Source organism: Corylus avellana, chromosome 2 (assembly GCF_965113065.1).
Source record: "Corylus avellana chromosome 2, dhCorAvel1.hap1.2, whole genome shotgun sequence".
NCBI lineage: Eukaryota > Viridiplantae > Streptophyta > Magnoliopsida > Fagales > Betulaceae > Corylus > Corylus avellana.
In genome coordinates, this window is record NC_142491.1 from 7,117,299 (window position 1) to 7,138,571 (window position 21,273).

At 35.2% G+C, this 21,273-nt stretch overlaps 2 protein-coding genes across 3 annotated transcripts; one reads left to right on the forward strand and one right to left on the reverse strand.

Annotated features, from left to right (window-relative positions):
- Positions 1–568: 568 nt before the first annotated feature.
- LOC132177164 (transcription factor TGA2.2) lies at positions 569–10,357 on the forward strand. Of its 2 annotated transcripts, none has more exons than XM_059589404.2 (12): positions 569–741; positions 1,389–1,570; positions 2,658–2,761; positions 3,594–3,670; positions 3,779–3,976; positions 4,251–4,328; positions 4,411–4,470; positions 6,393–6,470; positions 6,722–6,773; positions 7,862–8,133; positions 9,201–9,449; positions 9,878–10,357. In XM_059589404.2, the coding sequence occupies exons 2-12, from the start codon at positions 1,473–1,475 to the stop codon at positions 10,022–10,024; spliced, it is 1,413 nt and encodes a 470-aa protein (XP_059445387.1). In that variant the 5' UTR covers positions 569–741; positions 1,389–1,472; the 3' UTR covers positions 10,025–10,357. The 2 variants fall into 2 exon arrangements, with proteins under 2 accessions (XP_059445387.1, XP_088369495.1); XM_088513369.1 differs by lacking the exon at positions 569–741 and adding an exon at positions 1,250–1,270.
- Positions 10,358–12,270: 1,913 nt separating this feature from the next.
- Positions 12,271–16,184, reverse strand: LOC132186923 (G-type lectin S-receptor-like serine/threonine-protein kinase RKS1). Its single transcript, XM_059601045.2, has 7 exons — positions 14,854–16,184; positions 14,531–14,659; positions 14,059–14,255; positions 13,452–13,662; positions 13,079–13,316; positions 12,796–12,946; positions 12,271–12,714 (listed from the first exon to the last, which is right to left on the reverse strand). Exons 1-7 carry the CDS (start codon positions 16,169–16,171, stop codon positions 12,409–12,411), a joined length of 2,550 nt encoding a protein of 849 aa, XP_059457028.2. The 5' UTR covers positions 16,172–16,184; the 3' UTR covers positions 12,271–12,408.
- Positions 16,185–21,273: the final 5,089 nt, after the last annotated feature.

Sequence of the window (21,273 nt, forward strand, 5' to 3'; positions counted from 1 at the left end):
AAAAAGCATTAAAAAATTTATGACATTCTCGTCTCAAAAAAAAAAAAAAAAAAAGAAATAATAAAAGCAAAAGTATATAGCTAAATATAAAAGTTGTGAAAAAGTGGAAACAGAAAAGAAAATAATTTTTTAAAAAGTAAAATCAAAAGTAAATTTATTGAGAATAATGTTTTAATAAGAAGATCCTTATATATCTAAAGATGCATGCTCGCGCTCACATGGTACTCAATGAATAGTTTCAATTTTTATATCATGGGATTGTAGCCGTAGGTGCAAAAATTGAATACGGGCAAGGTCCCTCCATGAGATCGAATCAAATGAAGCAGATTGATTATCTCATACTGACGTGGCAAAACGGTAGGGGGGCAACGTCACAACCTGGTTCTGAAACTAACCGCAGACGAGCAAAACACCCCGACTGATACCAAGCCTTATTGCCTCAAGCCTAGATTGGTCGTATTCTTACTGTGTCAGGGATCTCTGACACAGTAACAGCGAAGAAAACTTTGTGAAATATTTTTTTGTTTAAAAAAAAAAAAAAAACAGAAAAAAAAATTCATGTCAAAGCACTAAACATTAGAAAAAGCAAATAAAAAACGATTAGTCCTCGGCAAGTGGAAGATTTCCGCAGAAGAGGACGTCTAGAGATTGGAATTATCCAATCCCTCCCTCTTGTTCACTTTCTCACTTAGTCCAATGATACACAGACTACCACCATCATCATCATCATCAAAATCCCAGGTGGGTTTGGTTCAAACTTTGCCGTTATTCGAGTAAATCATGATTTCCATGCTAAATTTACTGTGCAACTTAGAGTAGGTGATTTTGATCTTCTTAAGCTTGGAATTAAGGGGGTCTTTTTAGTTGATTTGGGCGTCTGGGTATTGTTGGGTTGTGGCCAGATTAGTCTGTGACTTGTCAGAATAGGAGAGTTTGACTTGAAAGAGCTTCTTTAGTTGGATATTCTCGTGAATTTTCGTAACTTGGGCCTCCGAGTATTGTTGGGTTGGTGCCAAAGTTTGTGCTTTTCTCACCTCAGCATGTGCATTTGACTTCCAACTGCTACTGTAATTAGGGATTTTCTGTTTCGTTTTTTTATTTTTTTTTTTAATTTTTTTTTTTTGGGTGAAGTTTGATTTCTGGGTATTGTTGGTTTGGGTTTAAACGTGGGTGTTTTTGAGGCTCCAAATGGTGATTTAATTCTCAAGGGCTTCTGTTTCGGGATTCTGTATGTTGCCGGTTTGGTACTTGTGGGTGACTACTGACCTATGCAAGTGTTTTTAATCTTCCAAGTGTTTCTGTAATTACTGGTTTTCTGTGTTCTTGTGTTGGGTTTAGCTATTTGGATTGTGTTTGGTGGGTTTTAAATTTGTTCTTTGTGTTTTCAGTTTTTGTAGATTGCTTCAGGGGAAGGGTTTTGGGGTTTATTCTTTGTCTGAGGGGGACTAAAGAGTTGACGAAGATGCTGATTTATGGAGAGTAGAATAGTTCGGGCTGGTGCAGAAGATGAGACGGGAGCAGCCAGCGTGATGCCGAGCTTCGATTCTCAATTACCTAGTTCCAATGCACTGTATATTTCCTCTCTCTCCACCCTATGATCTATAATCTGAATTTTTTATGGAGTAATCTTTTTCCCTGTTTTCGTCCTTAAAAATTCTCACTGCACTGGAGCTCTCTGTTTCCTAGTATGTTTTATGAGTATCTTCTATTTCTCATTTCCATGCATTCTTAACAACTTAACATAGTTCTGTTAAAGACAAACTCGATTATTTATTATTTTATTTTTGTGTGTGAGAATTTGGGAGCTTTATTTACACTTCTGTAAAATGAAAAATAAGCAGAATCATTTATATGGAAATTTTCATGTTTGGTTATTGGTCAATGACACGAGTTACATGTTTGCTGTAAATATATGTTTTAACGGGGTTAGGATATGAAAAATGATTGAACCAGAATTCTATCTAATTTGCTATTGCTGACACTATTCTTGAGGTGAAAAGAAACTGAAGGTGCAAATATAATGCTTCATAACATAGATGAAGTACTTTTCTTTCAGTGGGGGTTTTATAAATTCTATAAATTCCTTCTTGTTTTTCCATGGTGTTTCTCTCCTGTATGCTACTTGCGTACTTGGCTTCTTAACCCCTTGGTGTTTTCTTTTAACATATTTATATTTACCAAAATATGTATTTACTTTCTACTAGCTTGTTGAATTCAGGTAGGTTAATAATATTAGGAGTTTTGGTTAGTGGTGGCAAACAACCTTTGATTCTGACAGAGCACAATTAGTTAAACACCTGAAAATGTTTCAGAGTTGTTAGAGAAACTTTAAGAAAGGAATTAGAAACACATTCATCACAAATAGCAATGTCAAAAATTTAATATTTATAAAAGTCACGAGCAATATGTTTCCCATTATTCTCATTCTTCTCAAGTTAATTAATTCAAAGCATTTCCAATACTGCTTCTCACATTTTGCACAAGTTTCCTAAGTTCTTAACTTAAATATGCTAATGTTGTAATTCACATTTTGCACGAATTTTCTAATGTTGTAATTCTGGAGTGCTTTTGATGAGTATAGCATCCCAATATGACGTTAGTTTAGCATTCTTGAGTGTAACAAGTCAGTTGGCTATAAATTGGAATATGGTTTTCAGTTGCACGGAGGGAAATACAATCCATTCTTTTCGCATTTCTGATTTCGGGACATTTGAGCAATCAGTTGGATTTCGCTTAGAGAATGCTGTTGACCTGAGTGGAAGTAAGTATTCAGTAGTTGAGCCCAAGTTGATTTAATTAAGAGAAAGCACGTTTAGTTGGTTTTATTATTTTATCTGTAGGATAAGAAGAACTGTTCTGCATCTGGCGATCTTAGTGGCTCTTTGCTTCTTGACTTTTCACATAATTTTTTTTTTTTTAATTAATCTATTGTATATATTCTGAGCAATCCATTAACATATATTGGAAGAAAGTATACCAAAGTAACATCGTAGTATGTAATTTTGAAAAACATGTAATAAAAACTCACGTGGATCTCTTTTAGAATGATATATAGTGCAAAGAAAATCAAGAATAAAAACAATATCCATGAAGATTGTGTCTATTTAAGTAATCCGCGACAACAAAGTATATTTAGAACAACTTTTTTTATACAGGAGAAAATAAGGAAAATCTCTCTATACTGGTGATTGTTTCTTTTTCTTGAATGGAACTTCCAATGAAAGAATAGAGAGAGACATATGTTGTCTCAATGAGACAAAAAACTCATTTGACACATAGAAATTAAGTAAGAAAAGTTCAACTGAACTGCAGGAATACTTGATTCATTGCAAACTATGTACCTTTAAAATAACAAAAAAAAATAAAAAAAAGATAACTGAAGATATTGTATCTAAAAGACGACCTTACTAGCTTTTATATGTAGCATGGAATGATGGACCTAAGTCCTTTCAATTAGTATGTTAATGTTAATTAAGAAGAAGAAACTTGAGGATAATACTAGTAGTACCTGACATTATTCCAGTTAAAAATAATGTCCCTCTCTCTCTCTCTCTCACTTTTCTGAGGAGGAAGTTTTTATGACGTGCGCGCAGATACTGTGTTTAGTTCTACTAAAGTAAGTACTCAAGCAGTTGCTTCCGATCCCCTCCATATTGGCACTTCCGATAAGGTGAGTTCTTTATAGTAGTAAACTTCTTTATTTGGAGGTTTAGGTGACTTCTAATAGCCTTACATCTTTTAATTGCTTCTATTTGTGTTTTTATTGTGGCCAAAACAGTCACCAACTTCACGTGATATAAATCCATCTTCTTTCCGAGTGGATCGTCAGAGATTACCATTGGAAAAGGGTCAACCATCCAATCTGGTTTCTATATCAAGTGGTAATATAGAGAACTGGGAAGAGTCCAACATGGCTGATGCCAGTCCTAGGACTGATATCTCAACAGATGTGGATACAGATGAAAAGAATCAGAGGGTGATGTTTCTCTCACCTCCTCTTCCAATATGTTATTTTCTTCCTTTTAGTTATGATAAATGTTATCTTGTACATTCTGCATATCTAGAGTTCTAATTAGATAGTACTGAATATAAAAAGTGATGTTGCACAAGTCTATGGTTTGCAGTTTAGATTCTTAGTCGTTCTCTTGTTTCATGTGCAGAAGCATTCTTCTTTTGTACTCAATTGGAATATCAGCTGATATTAATCAATCTAGATATAATTCTGACATTTAGGCTCTGACTTTGTGCAGTTTGATAGTGGTCAATCTCTCGCTATTATTGGGGCTTCTGATTCCAGCGACAGATCAAAGGATAAATCAGATCAGAAGGTTATGTGTATTTTCAATTGTTTACATGGATTATATATGTGCTGATTTGAGAAGGGATTCATGATCTTTTGCTTGATTGCAGACTCTCCGCAGGCTTGCTCAAAATCGGGAGGCTGCAAGAAAAAGCCGATTGAGAAAAAAAGTATGGACTTAATATCTTGAGTGTTTTGTTCTGTAGTTCTTTCTACAGTTAGCCATCCTTTTTTTTCACTTATATTTTCGTTTTAGTAGTGAATACAACTGAAAAAACACAGGTACTACTTTTTTGGCAGTCAATTGCCAGCAAGTAATTTCATTAGTTCTAAGTTTTATTGAGACCAGGATCATTTACATTTTTGTGAATTTTCTTTTTCATAAGAGATACTACTGTTTCTAATATTTTTAGTTGGAGTTCTGTTTATTTCTGGAATTCTGGCTACTTTCTTTACATTGGCACTAGAACAGTTTTATGCTATAAATAAGTTGAGGTAGCCTAATTTAGCCTAACAATATTCAAGAGCTTGTTGTCTTCTAGGCAAGGTTTGTTTGTTTATAGATTCGATTTTTTGTTTATATGCTACTTATCAAAAAATTTTTTTTGTTTATATGCTGGTTTGGATGATAGTATATAGGTTGATTGATTTAAGGAATTTTAGTGATAGTTTTATTTTTATTTTTTTTTATGTGTGGTTTCGGGTTTCAAAATCATCTATGGAAATCATTATGACTGGTACGATGTGAGAATTATAATGTAGTCTTACTTATCAAAAAAAAGAAAAAAGAATTATAATGTAGTCTTTTATAGAATATAGGATTTCAAATGGAATTGGGCTCAAAATAGCAACTCATGTAAGGCAAATAAAAGTAAATGTCAATTAGTTTCCTAGCTGCATTTGGAAGTTAAAAAAGAGTACCATGAATTGGTGAAATTCTGCGGTAGGACATAAGTGTTAAATTTTTGCATTTCTTTCTCTCTATCTCACACACGTGCACGCATGCATGCGCATGTGCGCACACACATGCACACACTTATATTATGCGATCCCAAAATCTTTTTGTAGCAAAACTTACTGCAATTTGGGGAATCCTACTTTTCTCAAGTTCATGATGATAAATCTCCTCTTCATTTAGAAACTTCATCATGGTGCTAGAAAAGTTAGCACCCAAGCCTACTCAGAATGAAGAAAGTGAAAGATGGCATTCCTCATAACGTGTTTTAGAGCAAATGTACTAATTATGGTTGTCTGATTCTCTTTTTGCAATATACAATTGTGATGCAGAATGGTTTAGAATGTTTGAGGTTATGGAAGGTAGTGGAAGTCTGTTGGGCAATGACAAAATAGAGAGGAGATGTAAAAAAGAACTTGGCCATTTAGTCTTCATAGGCCATATGACAAAAACATTCTCAGTAATGGAATAGTTTCATTTGAGCACCATGGAACATATAGGTTACACGTAATTTGATGCTAAGGGTGACTGCTCTAGTTGGGGTAAAGGCAAGAGGGTTCTGTTTGTGTTTTGATGAAGCCTAGGGCTATTGTGTGGGTGTTAGTTTGTGGGTGCTTTGTTGTTGCTTGGTTGGGTCTTCTTTTTGTTTTTTCTGTGCTGGTGTTCCTTTTGTATACTTTTTGTGTTCTTAGAGGCGCTTTACGCTTTTTATATAATTTGACATTACTTATATATAAAAAAAAATGTAATTTACTTTGGTGGCAAAAACCTTTCTTAAAGGAAGAACAGCTAATATAGAAACCATTGGTTGACCTATGACAGTTGAAAGGCAAGCTGCAAAAATAGAAATTATATGTAATCAATCTTTGTAAGTACCTCTCTAGGCTTTTAGTAAGTACAGTTGTTACATGTGAGTCCGTAGTAATGTTGTTGTGCCACATCCTTGCAAGCTTTTGATGATTTGGGACCTCTATTGCCCAAAAAGAAAAACAAAGCATGTTCTGTATTGTATTGTTTGGCCGTGGAGCGCTATTGTACAGAGCATGTTCTGTATTGTTTGGCCGTGGAGCGCTATTGTTGCATGCATCCCTTGTTTCTATGAGTTCCCTTTATTGATTTGCATCCATCCTGGTGTAGGCATATGTCCAACAGCTCGAGAGTAGTCGTTTGAAGCTGACCCAACTAGAGCAGGAGCTGCAGCGGGCAAGACAGCAGGTTGGTTTTGTTTATGTTTTTCATCATTATATTGCCTAGTTGTTTATTCCTTTTTGGTAATTAATCTCCTTGTTCAGTGTGCATAGCTTGTATATTGGTTCATTTCTTTTCAAAAAAATTTGGACCCTGGCCTCTGGCTTAGCCGGTAAAGGGGTAGGTTTTGGATTGTGGTAGGTCTTAGGTTTGTCTTACCAACCAGAAAGGAAAAAGGAAAAGAAAAGAAACTTATGCTTTGTTTTTCTCTCCTGTAGGGAATCTTCATATCAAGCTCAGGAGACCAAGCCCATTCAATGAGTGGAAATGGTATTCCTTTCTTCAACTTGATTATTCCATCTCCTTCAGCATCATTCAATTTTAAAATTTGTTGTTGGAACTAAGTTGGACAGGTTCCTGATGGTTGCAGGATGAGTTTTGCATTGTGTTGTGTTGTTCTGACAAGTTATTTGGATAACAAATTCAGGGTCTTAGCTATCTTGTGTAATAATACTAAAATTTGGAATGACAGTAAGTCAATGACTTTTCTTTCATACTCTGGACAAATATTTTTAATTAATGTTTTTTGTGAATGCATGAATGCCCCAGTGCTAATGCTTTAATAGAACAATTATGAGCTGTATGAGAGTAATTTGGTGCAGACTTTCATTGAAGTTTGCAACTTCAATTTTCTTAATCAAGAAAAGTTTATACTTAAATTCTCCACTATACTCTGTTTTTTTTAGTGTCAACTTACTACATTTGCAGTTTCTCTCTCTCTTTCCCTCTAACATGTGTTCAAGCTCTCATCCATACACACACATATGCAAGATTGGTTTTATTTTTTATTTTATTTGTTAGCTTCTAGTGTGTCACGTTTTGATGTGCATGTGCAATGGAGAGGTAGAGTTGCTTAGGCAATTGTTGGAGTTTCAATAGTGGCAGTGATGGTCAATGTAGTCTTGGTGATGATGCTGGTTGTGTTACTGCAACTGAATAGAGTGTAAGGGTGCATCATGATGACGTTGGAAATTCTTGGGGTCATAAGCATAGAGAGGTTGGGTGGAAGGATAGGGAAGAATGGGGTGGAATGGAAAAGGGGTTGCGACAGGGGGGAGTGGCCCACCTCAACTTTTTTGAGTTTTTGCATAGTTTCATTTAGCTCCCCTCCATTGAGTTCATTGATCTGTATTAGCCAATAAAAAGTTCATTTTTGGCAGATCGTTCACTTTTTATTATTAAACAATGCCACATTTTACATTGTCCAAATAGGCATTGTAAATGCAAATACATTCCATGTGCATGTGGGCAGGTAGAGACTATGATGTAGTTTATTTGTCTTTCAATTTGATCCTCTTTCTATTAGTTAACTTTCATTACATGAGGTAGATTATCTCTTTAGCTGCGTCCTTTTGCAGGAGCCATGGCATTTGATGTAGAATACGCAAGGTGGATGGAAGAGCAAAATCGACAAATTAATGAACTCAGATCAGCAGTCAATTCCCATGCAAGTGATGCAGAGCTACGTATCATTGTTGATAATATCTTGGCACATTATGATGAGATTTTTAGGTTGAAGGGTATTGCAGCCAAGGCTGATGTTTTCCATTTGTTGTCTGGCATGTGGAAAACACCTGCTGAGAGGTGTTTCTTGTGGCTTGGTGGTTTCCGTTCGTCTGAGCTCCTGAAGGTGAGATCATTTCGATGTTTTGATGGTCTCCATGGATTAGGGTTGGTTCTAGAAGATTTACTGGAATTTGGAGAAGTTATAAAACGCCTGTAATAGTAATCTTACCCTGAAAAAGGAATGGTAAAAGCCTTGTTATATAGTTATTTATAGTCCTCTCAATTTATTGTAATTTAAGTGCAAGTTTTATGTAGTACAACCAAGTAGTTCTGTATTTCTTCCGGTTCAGCGTAGGATTTAGACAGATTACTGCTTTGTTTTAAACTTTTCCGGGAGATTTGTTCATTTTAACTTATATTTTACTGAATCCTAACTCGGTTTTGTAGGTGATATTTTGTGTTTTCTCTTGGGGCCCCTTAATATGGAGAGAAATTAGTCCGAATAACTCGAATTATTTCTTGTTTGTTGTCTTATTTTTCATATTTTAATCCAACTAACCTCATTTTTTCTTCTCCTTTTTTTTTTTTTTTTTTTTTACCCCTATTTTTTGATATTCTGGACTGAATCCAAAGTAACTGACTAGTCCATAAATAGGGTATTCTCTTGTGAGTTAATGTGGACTTCTAAAGTCTGCATAGTTACCTGTTCATTTGTATTTGCATATATCTTGCCCTTGGACTCTGCTACTTAGTTTGGATTATAATTTCTATAAGCACCAATATTTTTTAACCGAAATTTGGAGAGGTCAAGTTATAATTTCAATGAACAGTTTGCATTACTGGTTCTGTGCATAATTGCCTCTTCTTTCATTTGCCTTCATCAATTCTCCGACTAAGTTGTACCATTCTATACTCTCTTACATTCTTGTTGGTTGGTTTTGACATAAATTGATAATTATATGGATATTTCATCAGCAAAGTCCAGAAGTTGATAATTATATTTGCGCTTGTATGTAGATAATTGTATTTTTGTTTGTCTGTTCATGATTGTATTTCTCAATAGCTTCCATGTTGCGATTGTATTAATTGGTTCCTATATCTGAAGTCATGGATGTTTTGTGCTTGGTCTCCCCCACCATTGCTTAGTTTTCCAGCCCTTAATTTAAGTGAAATGACTGGTTTTGGTTGCAGCTTCTTGTAAATCAATTGGAGCCTCTTACAGAGCAGCAACTGATGGGGATTACCAACTTGCAGCAGTCCTCCCAACAGGCAGAAGATGCATTATCTCAAGGGATGGAAGCATTGCAACAATCCCTGGCTGAGACATTGTCTAGTGGAAATCTTGGTTCCTCAGGTTCATCTGGGAATGTAGCAAACTACATGGGTCAAATGGCCATGGCCATGGGTAAGCTAGGGACCCTTGAGGGGTTCATTCGCCAGGTATTTTCTAGTCCTTTCTGTTTTCCTCCCCCCTTCTTACCTACTGCATTAACTCACACAATTCTGTTGTGATCTAATTTTGCAAGTTCCTTTTTGTACTACAGTTTCGACTGTCATGGACTAGAAACCATAATCTTGTTATAAATTCTTCACCAAAAAATTGCTAATGCGGAAATGTTAGAAGTTAGAACAGTTAAGACGTTTTTGAAGTATGTAAATTCGTAATTTATGGTTATTCATGGGAAAATATGTGTTGAGTTCTCTAATATATTTATAAAAATGGGATTCATTGTCATTATTAGGAGGTTAGCACTAAAAAGAGAATAGACATCCTAGGAGTTGTTCTCCACTTCTGTTTCTTTCATTTTATTTCTTGGTATAACCTTTTCAAGTAATTTTTTTTTTTGGGGGTGGGTTATTATGATCAGGCTGACAATCTCCGGCAACAGACGCTGCAACAAATGCACCGGATATTGACAACCCGCCAGTCTGCTCGTGCTCTCCTTGCGATAAATGACTATTTCTCTAGGCTACGTGCTCTTAGTTCCCTCTGGCTTGCCCGCCCAAGAGAGTGAAAACTTTCTTCTCCAAAGCTGATTGGTAAAAGTTCCATCCTGGAAAAAAAAAAAAAAAAAAAAAAAGAAAAAAGAAGAAAAAGAAGAAGAAGAAAAAAAAAATCTCACTGTGAAATTGACCCTCCAAATCCAGTACTGGTGGTACTTGGTGATCATTACAATTTTCTTTTCTAAAATTTTCTTGTGCTGTAGTTGCAGAATTCAGGTGTATCATGTATCAGTATGGCATTGTTCATCATATTAAGTCACTGTATGATCTAGAAATGTTATTGCTGATGAGCTACATGTATCTTGTTTGCTATCAATAATAATGTTATTATTTATGCCAGTAAGTGGAATTTTTGGAAACTGAGTATGAAATGTGGAGCCATGACCAGTGTGACTGTTTTATTATGGAGCTTTACCATCAAACTCCATTTAGCGTGCTTGTTAATGCTTTTCGGAGGGTGTTTTCTTTTGAAAAGGTATTTTGATATGATATAAAGGTAAAAATAATTTTGAGTGTTTTGTATTTTGAGTTATTTATTAATGTTTTTGTTTTGAAAAAAAAAAAAAAAAAAAGAAAGAAAGAAAGAAAGAAAAAGTGATACCAGCAACTACTTGACTGGATAAATGTGCACTCTTGACCAAAGGTTGAATGCAAACCCTCTCGCTAGTGTCTTTCTATAGAAGTAGGAAATTTGAAAATTTTTGGATACTTTGATATTTCTGAACACTATTTTTATTCAGTGGAAGTCCAACAACAGGTCTCGGCAGTTGTGTTTACACTGGTAGTTCAGTAGTTCTAGCCATGTGGTATTCCTTCCTCGATCTTTGGGCTAACCAGAAGTAGTGTCGTCTTTCAAGGCCGCTGAACCAAAATGAGAAATGTTACACACTCTCAAGTGCATATTTTTTTGATGTGACAGTTAAAAGTATATAGTTTTCTTTTAAACTGGGTTGGAAGACATTCTTTCAACCTAATTTATAAAAATGACATGTGTCATTTTTTTTAATAACATGTGAGATGCACATGAGTTTTTAATAAAATTTATTTCAACTTTGTCCCTACTATTAAAAAAACATGTGTTTTTTACATTTTCAAAAAACACATGTCATTTTTATAGAATAGGTTGAAGGAAATTCCTCCACCAGTTTGAAAGAAAACTTCGTCTCAGTTAAAACAAGGGGTGACTCGCTAGAGAGATCAATAGAGACATTTCGATGCTTAAATCAATAAAATTTTCTCTTCACAAATCAACCATTAATGTTAACCCGCCATGTAGGTAGATCGGCCAAAACCAGAGCCATGCGCTGATAGCCCAATTCGATGCTCAAATCGTGGGGCCATTAACTTATGGTTTTCTTAAGGGCCATCGGCTAGTGTGGACTTTAGAGGTCACTCAATCTTCCCCACGGATCAAGGCTTGTGGGCTGAAGGTTAAAGGGGCCCGATGGCCCGTGGGCCTAGAAGGCAGTTGGTCGCCTTTTAGAAAGTCAATGGTATTACCCATCACTAGTTGCTAATGCTAAAAGTATTAGTTTTTCTTTGGACTTAATGGTGATTTAATGTTGCAGTTAAATTTGGACTAATTTACATTAACCAAAAAAAATAAATAAATAAAAATCCCATTCGGTGAAATGTGTTGTGATGAAAACAAAAACGTGCAAATAACATACTTTTCTATAAATCCTAAATTTTTTTTTTTTTATTATTATTATTATTTTTTTTTAAGAATTATGGGGAATAAGTGAAAAAATCTCTCAAAAATGTTTCTTATTGATAAAACTGATAAATAACACCGATAGGGAGGTCACACTATTCTTATTGGGAGGCCATGCCGTGTATAAAGCTGTGGGCAATCTGGTCTACATTTAGGGGTGAAACCCGAATATCAATAATTAGGTGGGCAAAACTAACGCAAAAACTTTTTAAGGGGTAAAAATAAAAATTTAGAGGATTTATTTTTAAAATTTGAAGAGATTTTTAAAATTATGGGTTCAATAGCTCCCGGTCTACATCACCACCCAATTTCCATATCCTTTAATTTTCTTCCTGAAAAAATATCCGCCATATCTTTTCATGACGATGCATTTGTATCCCCCTTTTGTACAAGGGATAAAACTATTTAAGTACATGGGATCGATGGTATTAATGAGTGTGAATCATTTTTATTGTTTCTACATTTACTAAATATAAAACTCATGGTGTCTGAAAATAAATTCTAAGCTTTTATGGAAACTGAATTGTTGACTCGTTATCGACGGCCAATGTCCGTCATTAAACCAACAAAAGAAATAAGGTTGACCTTAAGGATAAAACTCAGAAGCATCATGTTACTTAACATTCATAGTTTTACAGACCAACTTTTACAAATGTAGAGATCAAATAGTTGTACACAAGTTTAACGACCTTCAGGCATGGTGATGGTCAGCTCATTTAAGGAAGCAGGTGGTCCTTTAGAGCCTGAGGAATCCAGACCAGAATTTATGGCTTTGTTGATAAATGCTGGCTTGTTAGGAGATGGAGCAGTTGCTTCATTTCCAAGCATGAAGACAATTTCAAGCATGGTTGGCCGATCTGTGGCTTGTTCTTGCACACATAAGAGCCCAACTTGAATGCATCTTAGAACTTCATGAGTAGGATATTCCTGACCCAATGATGGATCGATTACATCCATGGCTTTTCCATCCATCCATAGGTCCCATACCTGCAATAAATTTAAGAGTTTTTATCTTTAGAGTAATTGCCACTTGGGGTGAAGTTCAATCAAATGTAGGCTTTTGCTTACATATCCAATCAAATTTAGGGAGGGACTTCCGATGTGATAATAATTGTTTCTCTTGCCACTGATTATCTCTAGTATCAAGACGCCATAGCTGAAGACATCTGATTTTATAGAATATAACCCTTCCATTGCATACTCTGGAGACATGTATCCACTGCAATTGCACCAAAAAAAAAAAAAAAAAAAAAAAAAAAATTATGGTTGTTTAACTTTTGCTTTTAGTAGTATTGTAGGTCCATGTGTGTGTGTGTGTGAGAGAGAGAGAGAGAGAGAGAGAGAGACATACTATGTGCCAACAACTTTTCTTGTATTTGCTTCATCTTGTTCATCACCAAACATTCTAGCCAACCCAAAATCTGAAATTTTTGGATTCATTGCCGCATCCAGTAGAACATTACTTGCTTTTAGGTCTCTGTGGATGATTTTTAGCCTTGAATCTTGGTGAAGATATAAGACTCCTCGAGCAATTCCAGAAATAATGTCAAATCGCTTTCTCCAATCTAACAATTTCCTTCTTATTTCATCTGACCCAAAACATGAAATTAAGCGTCCATCAATAATACATAGTGAAAATAGTACTTACATGCCAAAAAAATATAAAATTTTACTCTCACATTTTATATAGTTGAAAATGAGTGGTGATTGAAGAGAATGCATACCGAAGATGAAAAAGTCAAGGCTTTTGTTTGGCATGTATTCATAGATTAACATCTTCTCTTCTTTGTGAATGCAACAACCAAAAAGCTTGACAAGATTCCTATGTTGGAGTTTTGCTATGAGCTTAACTTCATTCTTAAATTCTTCAGTGCCCTGCTTTGAACTTCTTGAGAGTGATTTCACCGCTATTTCTTGTCCATTGGCTAGTTGACCCTGCAATTATAATGGGGATAAATTCACAAATCATTAGATTTTTGAATTTATATAGGTCTTACACAAATTCAATGGTAGATTCATCCATTCACTATATGAAGATGGTCGAAAAAATAAATTTTATTATTTCTTAGTCAAATATGAGCATGAATTTTTTAAAACTTCATAGCTCTTGCCAAGTCAGTGTGTAAGCCTCGATTCCTTCGTAGTTCTATGTGTATCCATAAAATATCTCGTATATCTTCCAAATCTAATTATTAATTTTTTTTTTTAAAAAAAGGTATGAAAAAGATAAAAGAAGGGCCGAGATAGGCTCTCTAACATTTTTCAACATGTAGTGAAATAGGAATAGTAATATTGGTAAATATTTAGAATTAATGTGTGCAAGAAACTAACCTTATAGACCGGGCCAAAACCACCTTGTCCAAGCCTTTTAGATGGGGAGAAATTGTATGTGGCAGCAATTATGGTGCTCAGATCGAAAAATTGGACATCTGGTATCCTTCTAGTTTCATCAAGCTTCGCAGAATCCCGAAGAAAGGATTTTGAGCCATTTGTACCATCATCAAACAATGCGACTTGTCTTCTACTCCCTGTCCAATCATGCAAGCACATAGTTACAAATCCTCGTTGTAACAAATTTTCAGCAATTATATATATATATATATATATATATATATATATGATAGTAAAACAAGATGATTTTTAAAATTATCATTAAATTTGTGATATTTATGTAATGATTTTAAAAATTATCTATAAATGTGGCCACCACAGCCTATAAGAGAAGGATAAGGAAGATATTCATTCTCATAAATAAAAATTAAAAATAAAATAAAAAGTAAAATCAGTATAAAAATCTGCTAACCTTTTCTCTTCCTCTTTATCAACCAGCTTGCAAAGAGGAGAAGAAGAAATGAAGTAAAAAGTATGGCCACCACCACAATTGCTAGCCTCCTCTTATTTGCAAAGAACCCCTTTGATTTCTTTACTTTCCCTGTCATGCAACAATAGACACACGTTACATACAAATAATCATGCATTACTTTTGTTTTGTTTTGTTTTGTTTTTTTTTTTGTTTTTTATTTTTTTTTTTATTTTTTTATTTAATTCTATAATTACTAATCTAAGAATTAATTTTATATGTATTACTATATAAAAAAAAATGGTAGGAAAATTATTGCTCAGTACCTAACTCCAGCGCATCAACACGCACGTACAAGTCTTGGCCCCCTTCCTTAAACACACGTGTATCTACCAAATCACCATGCCACGTAATGCACCCGCCTTCCTCTTTCACATCCACGCTGGCATAAGCCAAGCAAGTACAATTCTGCAAGCACAATTCTTCACACGCTTCAAAACTTACACTCTTGTTTACTCTTGCCACTGAAGTATCCGGAACCTTCACGCCGACCACCTTCTTGAAACCTTCGTCGCTTCGGCAAAGGAATGCCTCTCCGCGCTTCCTTGAGCACCCCCCTGACGCATTTCTCAGGAACCCCGGCAGACACAAACACTTGGAATCATTAGCTGCATTGAAATCACAGTTGCCAAACGCACCGCACTCGCGGTATGTGTCACACCCATGGGCATCCGCATAAGGTACTGAGCCTAGAATAGTCCATTTATTCTCTCCCTGCACAAAGACATACCGCTGGATCGACCCGGACTCGTTTAAGACTGACGTTGCTAGGACTACTTGATAGCGCGCATTGAAACTCCAGGTCGTGGTAGTCTCGTTCTGGTTGTCTACCAAACTAAATTTGAAGAGTTGATTACCTGCTAAGGTGGGTACGCCGCTCCATCCAACGCCAGTCCAGTGACCGGAGCGCCACCGCGGAATGTCGCCGTTGTACAAGAACAACTGAGGGGAGCCATTGGTGTGGATCTTGTACGACCAATTCCCGGTTCCCGGGTCATCTTTGGACTTCCAAGATGTTAGGAACCGGTTCAGGCCCGTCTTTCGGTCAATCCCAATTTTCATATTTGGAAGCTGGATGTGTGTTGGATAGTCAAAGCTCTGCCATAGTAATAGTACCTCCCCTGTTCCATTCTCACTCTTCAAGACAAGATTTCCAGAATCCTCGAGCTGAGCGAGAGTATTGTTGTTGCGGCTTGGTTTGGAAACATGATTTGTGGACCAGATGGGTGTGGTGCTCCGACTGTTGTCGTGGAGTACGAGGTTTCCATGAACATCAATTGAGAGAACTCCAGTCTTGTCTTGAATAGGATTGTCTCTGTTTGCAACCCACACCACCGTATTTCCTGGAGCGCTGTAATACCAAATCCCAACATAACGGTGGGTAGACTCACCGGGAGTAAAGAAACCAAACGCAAAGGTTTTTCCGGTAGAGACTAGAACCTCATGAAGTTTTGGCTCGTGATCACCACCATCTCTAATGTTTTGGCCGCTAGTTATGGCATCTAGTGATGATGTGCCAAACCAGAGGAGGAAATGAAGCAACGTTTGCAGAAAGAGAAACCGCTTTGCAAAATACATGATCATGTGGAGTGATGGATGCAAGTGTATGATATTCTGATTCATATATATCTATATATGTACTATGTTTCATCGTGAACCCCTTGACGAAGTCTCTTATGAGGCCCATCGGTTGAGTAGAATAGTTATTAAATGCATCTAACTATAATTTCGGTTAAGTAGAACATTTATTAAATGCATCTACCTATAATTTCTGTTGAGTAGAACATTTATTAAATGCATCTACCTATAATTTCTGTTGAGTAGAACATTTATTAAATGCATCTACCTATATAGTAGAAATATATATATTTACATGACAAAGTGGTCGGTTTCATTTATTATAGTAGAAAAAACCCATGCATGGATCCCAATCCAAATGGCAAATAATGCCACAGCCTTTACATGTGTCCTAACACTTCATCGGTATGTTCTTAAATCGTTCTTGCTTTTGTTTCCAAGGATGATTACAACTTGGAACATATTGGTCTACTTGTCGCGTGTTCCTTGCACAACTAGAACCAAAATTTTGTTCATCTCCAAAACTTTATGAGTAGTACCAACGCAAAGTTTTTCTTTAAATTGGGTTAAAAAAAAATTCTTACAATTCAATTCATTAAATTGATATTTATTTAAAACATGTAATTCTCATAAATTTTTTTTAATAAAAATATTAACTAAAAATGTGACATTTGTTCTTTAGATATGCATTAAGATTTTGTCCTTAATTCACTAAAGATAATTAGTCAAAACATCGACCATATCTGACCCCTTTAATTTTCTTTTGTCCACATTGGCCAATGGATTGGTTGGTTTCAAGGTGTCAATGGACGTGCAAAATGGGAAGAAGAAGAGAATGAACAGAATCAAAGACTTGAACATTTTCTTAGCATCTATGTTTGCACTTTCTTTTCTTTTAGGAGTTAGCCTCCCTCCGTTGATTGGAACAGAAAAGTTGATTAACATATCAACAGAATTTGGAGGAAATTTCAGTCATTGTATTGTGTAGACTTTCAGTTATGTCGTTGTACATGTGGTCCAGCCCACTTGAGAATAAAACATGCACCAACATATATGTAGAAGATAAAAATCACACAACCAATTAATCAAACATTATGCGAGCAACACACAATAATTTGCCAAGATGTATTACAGCTGTGGCTATAGATTTAGGAGTCGTTGGCCTTATGTCAAGTAGTGACTATTATTTCCCAAGTCACGGACCACCGTGCACGGTATGCTTCAGAATCTTAGAACATGTTTAGAATTGTGTTAGGAAGTAGAGCTTTTAAATTCAAAAAAAAAGTTTTTCAAAAAAAGTTTCAATTTTAAGTTTTTTTTTTTTTTTTTTTTTTTTTTTTTTTTTTTTTTTTCAATAATACGTTTTGACCATTTTTAGATCGAGTAAGAAATATTCTTTTAGAGTAAGAAATACTTGTTCTTAAAAAAGATGTGATTTAGAAAAAAAGAAAAAAGAAAAAAAGATATGATTTTTTTTTTTTTGACATGTCCGCACAAGAAGGGGATGGGGATTCGAACTTGTGACATCTACCTCAATAGACGTGGTTTCAGCCGATTGAGCTATCTCTTGGAGACAAAAAAAAAAAAAAAAAAAGATAAGATTTAGATATGCATTTTAAAAAACTTTGTCCTTAATTGACTAAAGATAAGTCAAGACATGGACCATATTTATTATAGCATGACCAGTTCAATTTTGTTGTTAACTGTCAGTGTATATCGTCAACTAAGAGAACTGAATATATGCATTTACTTATATTTATTTTCATGAGACCTAGCGAATTCCCTCACATTACTGGTAGTGTGATGTAATGGTACTGCTAATAAAGTCTCGACGTTTTAACAAGTCCAATCCAAAGATTAATTGACACTATTATGTTAGCAAAATGGAATAGCGATGAGATAAAAGTGTGGTTTCTAACAATATTTCAATTACCAACTTTGCCCTTTGCATTCTATAACATGATCGATCTTCATGGAGAAGAAAACAAGGGTCTTAGAATCAAGGACAAAAATATTTTCTATTTTAAATGAAATTAATAGTATCCATTCTTAGCTAACATTTAAAGTTTGTGTATCTAACAATATACGTGAAGTCAATGTTGACATGTCTTTTAAATTTTTTAAATAATATGACATATATACATTGTTCAATGCACAAACTATAATTCCTAATAATTAAATAGATACTATCAGTTTCAAATGAAATGCAGAGGATTCTAGTGAATTGATTAAATGATGGAAAAATATTACACACTCCCACTCCCACTCCCACACTCCCAAATGTGATACTAAAATTACTATTAGATTTTGAATTAATTATTATAAAATTTTAGATTTAATGATAATTTTTAACAGCACATTAGAAAGGATGCATCTAAAAATATAGAAGTGAAAGTGCTCCAACATTTATCAGAAAGATGAGATAGGGCATTGGCAGACAATTATGGAATGGGGTTGATGGTATGGGGTGTGATGGCTGTGCTTGTTTTCTAACACTTCCCTCTTCATGTATGGATGGACCAAGGAAAGCCATCATCATCAGCCATGGGCCCTAACCCCCAAATTAAATTTGTTGAAAAAAAAGCTTGCAATTCAACCTGGCCCTCCCTGCCGGCTTCCTGGGTTCCCCTTCCTATTGGGTCTTTCCAAGTTAATTTTGATGTTGCAGTGCATTCTCGCTTCAGTGTGGCCTCGTCTGTTCTTAGTAACCATGAATGGTAGATTGTGCCAGCCATGCTCTAATTAGGTCACCGCCTTTGAATGCCTCCTGTGGTGAAGCTTCTGTTTCCCTCTTTGCAATTTGACTGGCTTTGTTCCATAGCTGCTCTTCCGTCTTGCTTGAAGGTGATTTCATTCTCACCATTTTAGTTCTTAACAAAGGTCACCTCTTCTCGGACTGGCCGTGTGCTCCAATCATTGTTGACTGCCGACAGTAGTTCTTTTCTTTTCCTTTTTAAACCGCTTCTAAAGTCTCTGGATTTGACAATTTTTGGCACCCTAGGCTGCTAAATGAGCCATTTTTCACTCAGTGTTTGGACGCATTCCCGACAATTCCCCATTCCTTTCTTCTTTTAGGATTAAGAGCGGCAAAAAGCCACCTTTATAACTTGCCTTTTGTTTGTTCTTTCCGCTTTTCTCTCATTTGAATAAAAAAATTTTTTAAAAAAAGGCCTCCCAAAATTAGATTTTTAGTTTGGTCTCCCCTCTCGTTTTGGCTTTAACTTCCCTTCAATAAGTAACCTGTGACTTAAAAGATTGAATTTAATTAATGAGAGGGTATTAAGTGAAGTTAGAGCACAAATTTAAGATTTCTATTCTAATTACAAGCTAAATTATCAGTAATTCAAAAAGTAACCTAAGACTTGAAAGATTGAAGTTAAATGGCAAGGTATAAAGTGAAGTTAGAGTTCAAATTAATTTAATATTTCTATCCTGATCATACGTTAAAATACCAATTATTATTATTTTTTCTTTTTTTCTTTTTTTTTAAAAAAAAACTTAATAAAACTTGATAAATTTAATCAATATATTTTTTAACATATTTTGAATGTCATTTTATAACCCCCAAATTTGCTGATTTTTTTTTTTTTTTTTTTTTGACTAAATTAAGAGGGGTGGGGTGAGGGAAAATTACTGGTAATATTAAGCCGAATCACATGAATATTTGGAAATTCGTTTGTCAAAATGAAGTTGCAGCCATTTGAATGTCCAAGTTTTAAATCAAGTTGATATATGTTTAGTAAAGAGAATTGTAGAAGGCTTGGAAACCGCCCCTGCAGCCTGCAGGCTACCACCCATATATTGATAGTGTTTGATTGAGAGTACTGATATAAAGATTGCTTCTTGTGCTCAGGCGTATCTTGCATTTTATGTTATTAATGATCTACGAATGGCCCAATCAGCTAAAGCTCTGGTACATGGACAAACCTTGTCAAATCCTAATTTCTTTCTATCTTATTTCATTTTGAAAAAAGGAGTGCAAGGCTGATTCTTTTGTCAAAATGATGGGAGCAGGTTCCATCCATAATCTACATTTGCAGCTTTATCGTATCTGTGATTTTACAGGTAATCTTACAAAACTCAGTTCTTTGGTTGAAACTATTTATGTGATTTGTACGTTTTCTTTGCTTTATTGATACCTAACTTACACTTTGCAGGAGATTGCATGGACTGGCCAACGCCTGAAGGCCTACTATTCTGCTGGAGGCATTCTTTGGATATTTTGTGGTGCATCGATCCTTCTCTTACCTAGAAGCATGAATGCTTTCATGTACATTAATTATATCAATATTTATTGTTATAGCAAATGCATTGATGACGGTATGACCTAATTCTCGCAGCTATTAATCTTCCCCAATTCAAATGATTTATATGTCCACTTCAATGACATTTTAAGAAAACTTAAAATGTCCTTATCAATAAAAGTTAAAAAGAAAAAAAAGAAAAGATATACTTAAAACATATGCATATTGCCCTTATGTTGGTGGAGCTGGTTGGATCCTCACATGTGGTTCTTCTTTGTATTTTATAGAAAGGACTGGTAGTTCATGGAATTTTTTACCTCTTAGAGCCTATTAGATCAAGTATTTTGGTTTTGACATAATTTCTCTTGTTCAAGAGTCCTTCCATGCTTGTAGCCATTTCAGATTGTCAACATCTTAAACCATTCACTGAATTGGCGAAGTTGAACCATTCATGGTAGATCTTCTTGTCGTCTTTGGAGCATGAAGCGATCGGACCGATCCCATCTCCATTTTTGGTCACCCCTTTGGTTCCTTGGGGTGGCCCCATCTGGCCGTGGGGGTGGCCTGTCACCCCCAAACCGGCCAGATGGGGGTGACTACGGCCCCCCAATTTTATTTTTTATTTTTTATTTTTGAAAAAATATAATTTTTTAATCTTTTTATTTAAAAAAAATATATATTTTTTTTTTCAAAAAATTAATTATAGAGAGCTTCTTGGGTACTGAGGTTTTATATCATAAAATATTTTTTTATTCTTTAATTCTGTCATAATTATATCATTTTTATAACTTTTAACAAAGGTTTTACAGGAATGTGTTGCTTATATCACCAATCTCGCTCATTTTCTCTTGGTATGCTCTATGT

Excerpts from the sequence above, each read along its gene's own strand:
- LOC132186923 (XM_059601045.2), bottom strand. The coding sequence starts at position 16,171 with ATGATCATGTATTTTGCAAAGCGGTTTCTCTTTCTGCAAACGTTGCTT. Across the intron at positions 13,663-14,058 it reads GTTTTGGCCCGGTCTATAAG|GGTCAACTAGCCAATGGACA; the intron begins GTTAGTTTCTTG and ends TTATAATTGCAG. Across the intron at positions 12,715-12,795 it reads CCCTAAATTTGATTGGATAT|GTATGGGACCTATGGATGGA; the intron begins GTAAGCAAAAGC and ends AATTTATTGCAG.
- LOC132177164 (XM_059589404.2), top strand. The coding sequence starts at position 1,473 with ATGGAGAGTAGAATAGTTCGGGCTGGTGCAGAAGATGAGACGGGAGCA. Across the intron at positions 4,471-6,392 it reads AAAGCCGATTGAGAAAAAAA|GCATATGTCCAACAGCTCGA; the intron begins GTATGGACTTAA and ends ATCCTGGTGTAG. Across the intron at positions 6,471-6,721 it reads TGCAGCGGGCAAGACAGCAG|GGAATCTTCATATCAAGCTC; the intron begins GTTGGTTTTGTT and ends TCTCTCCTGTAG.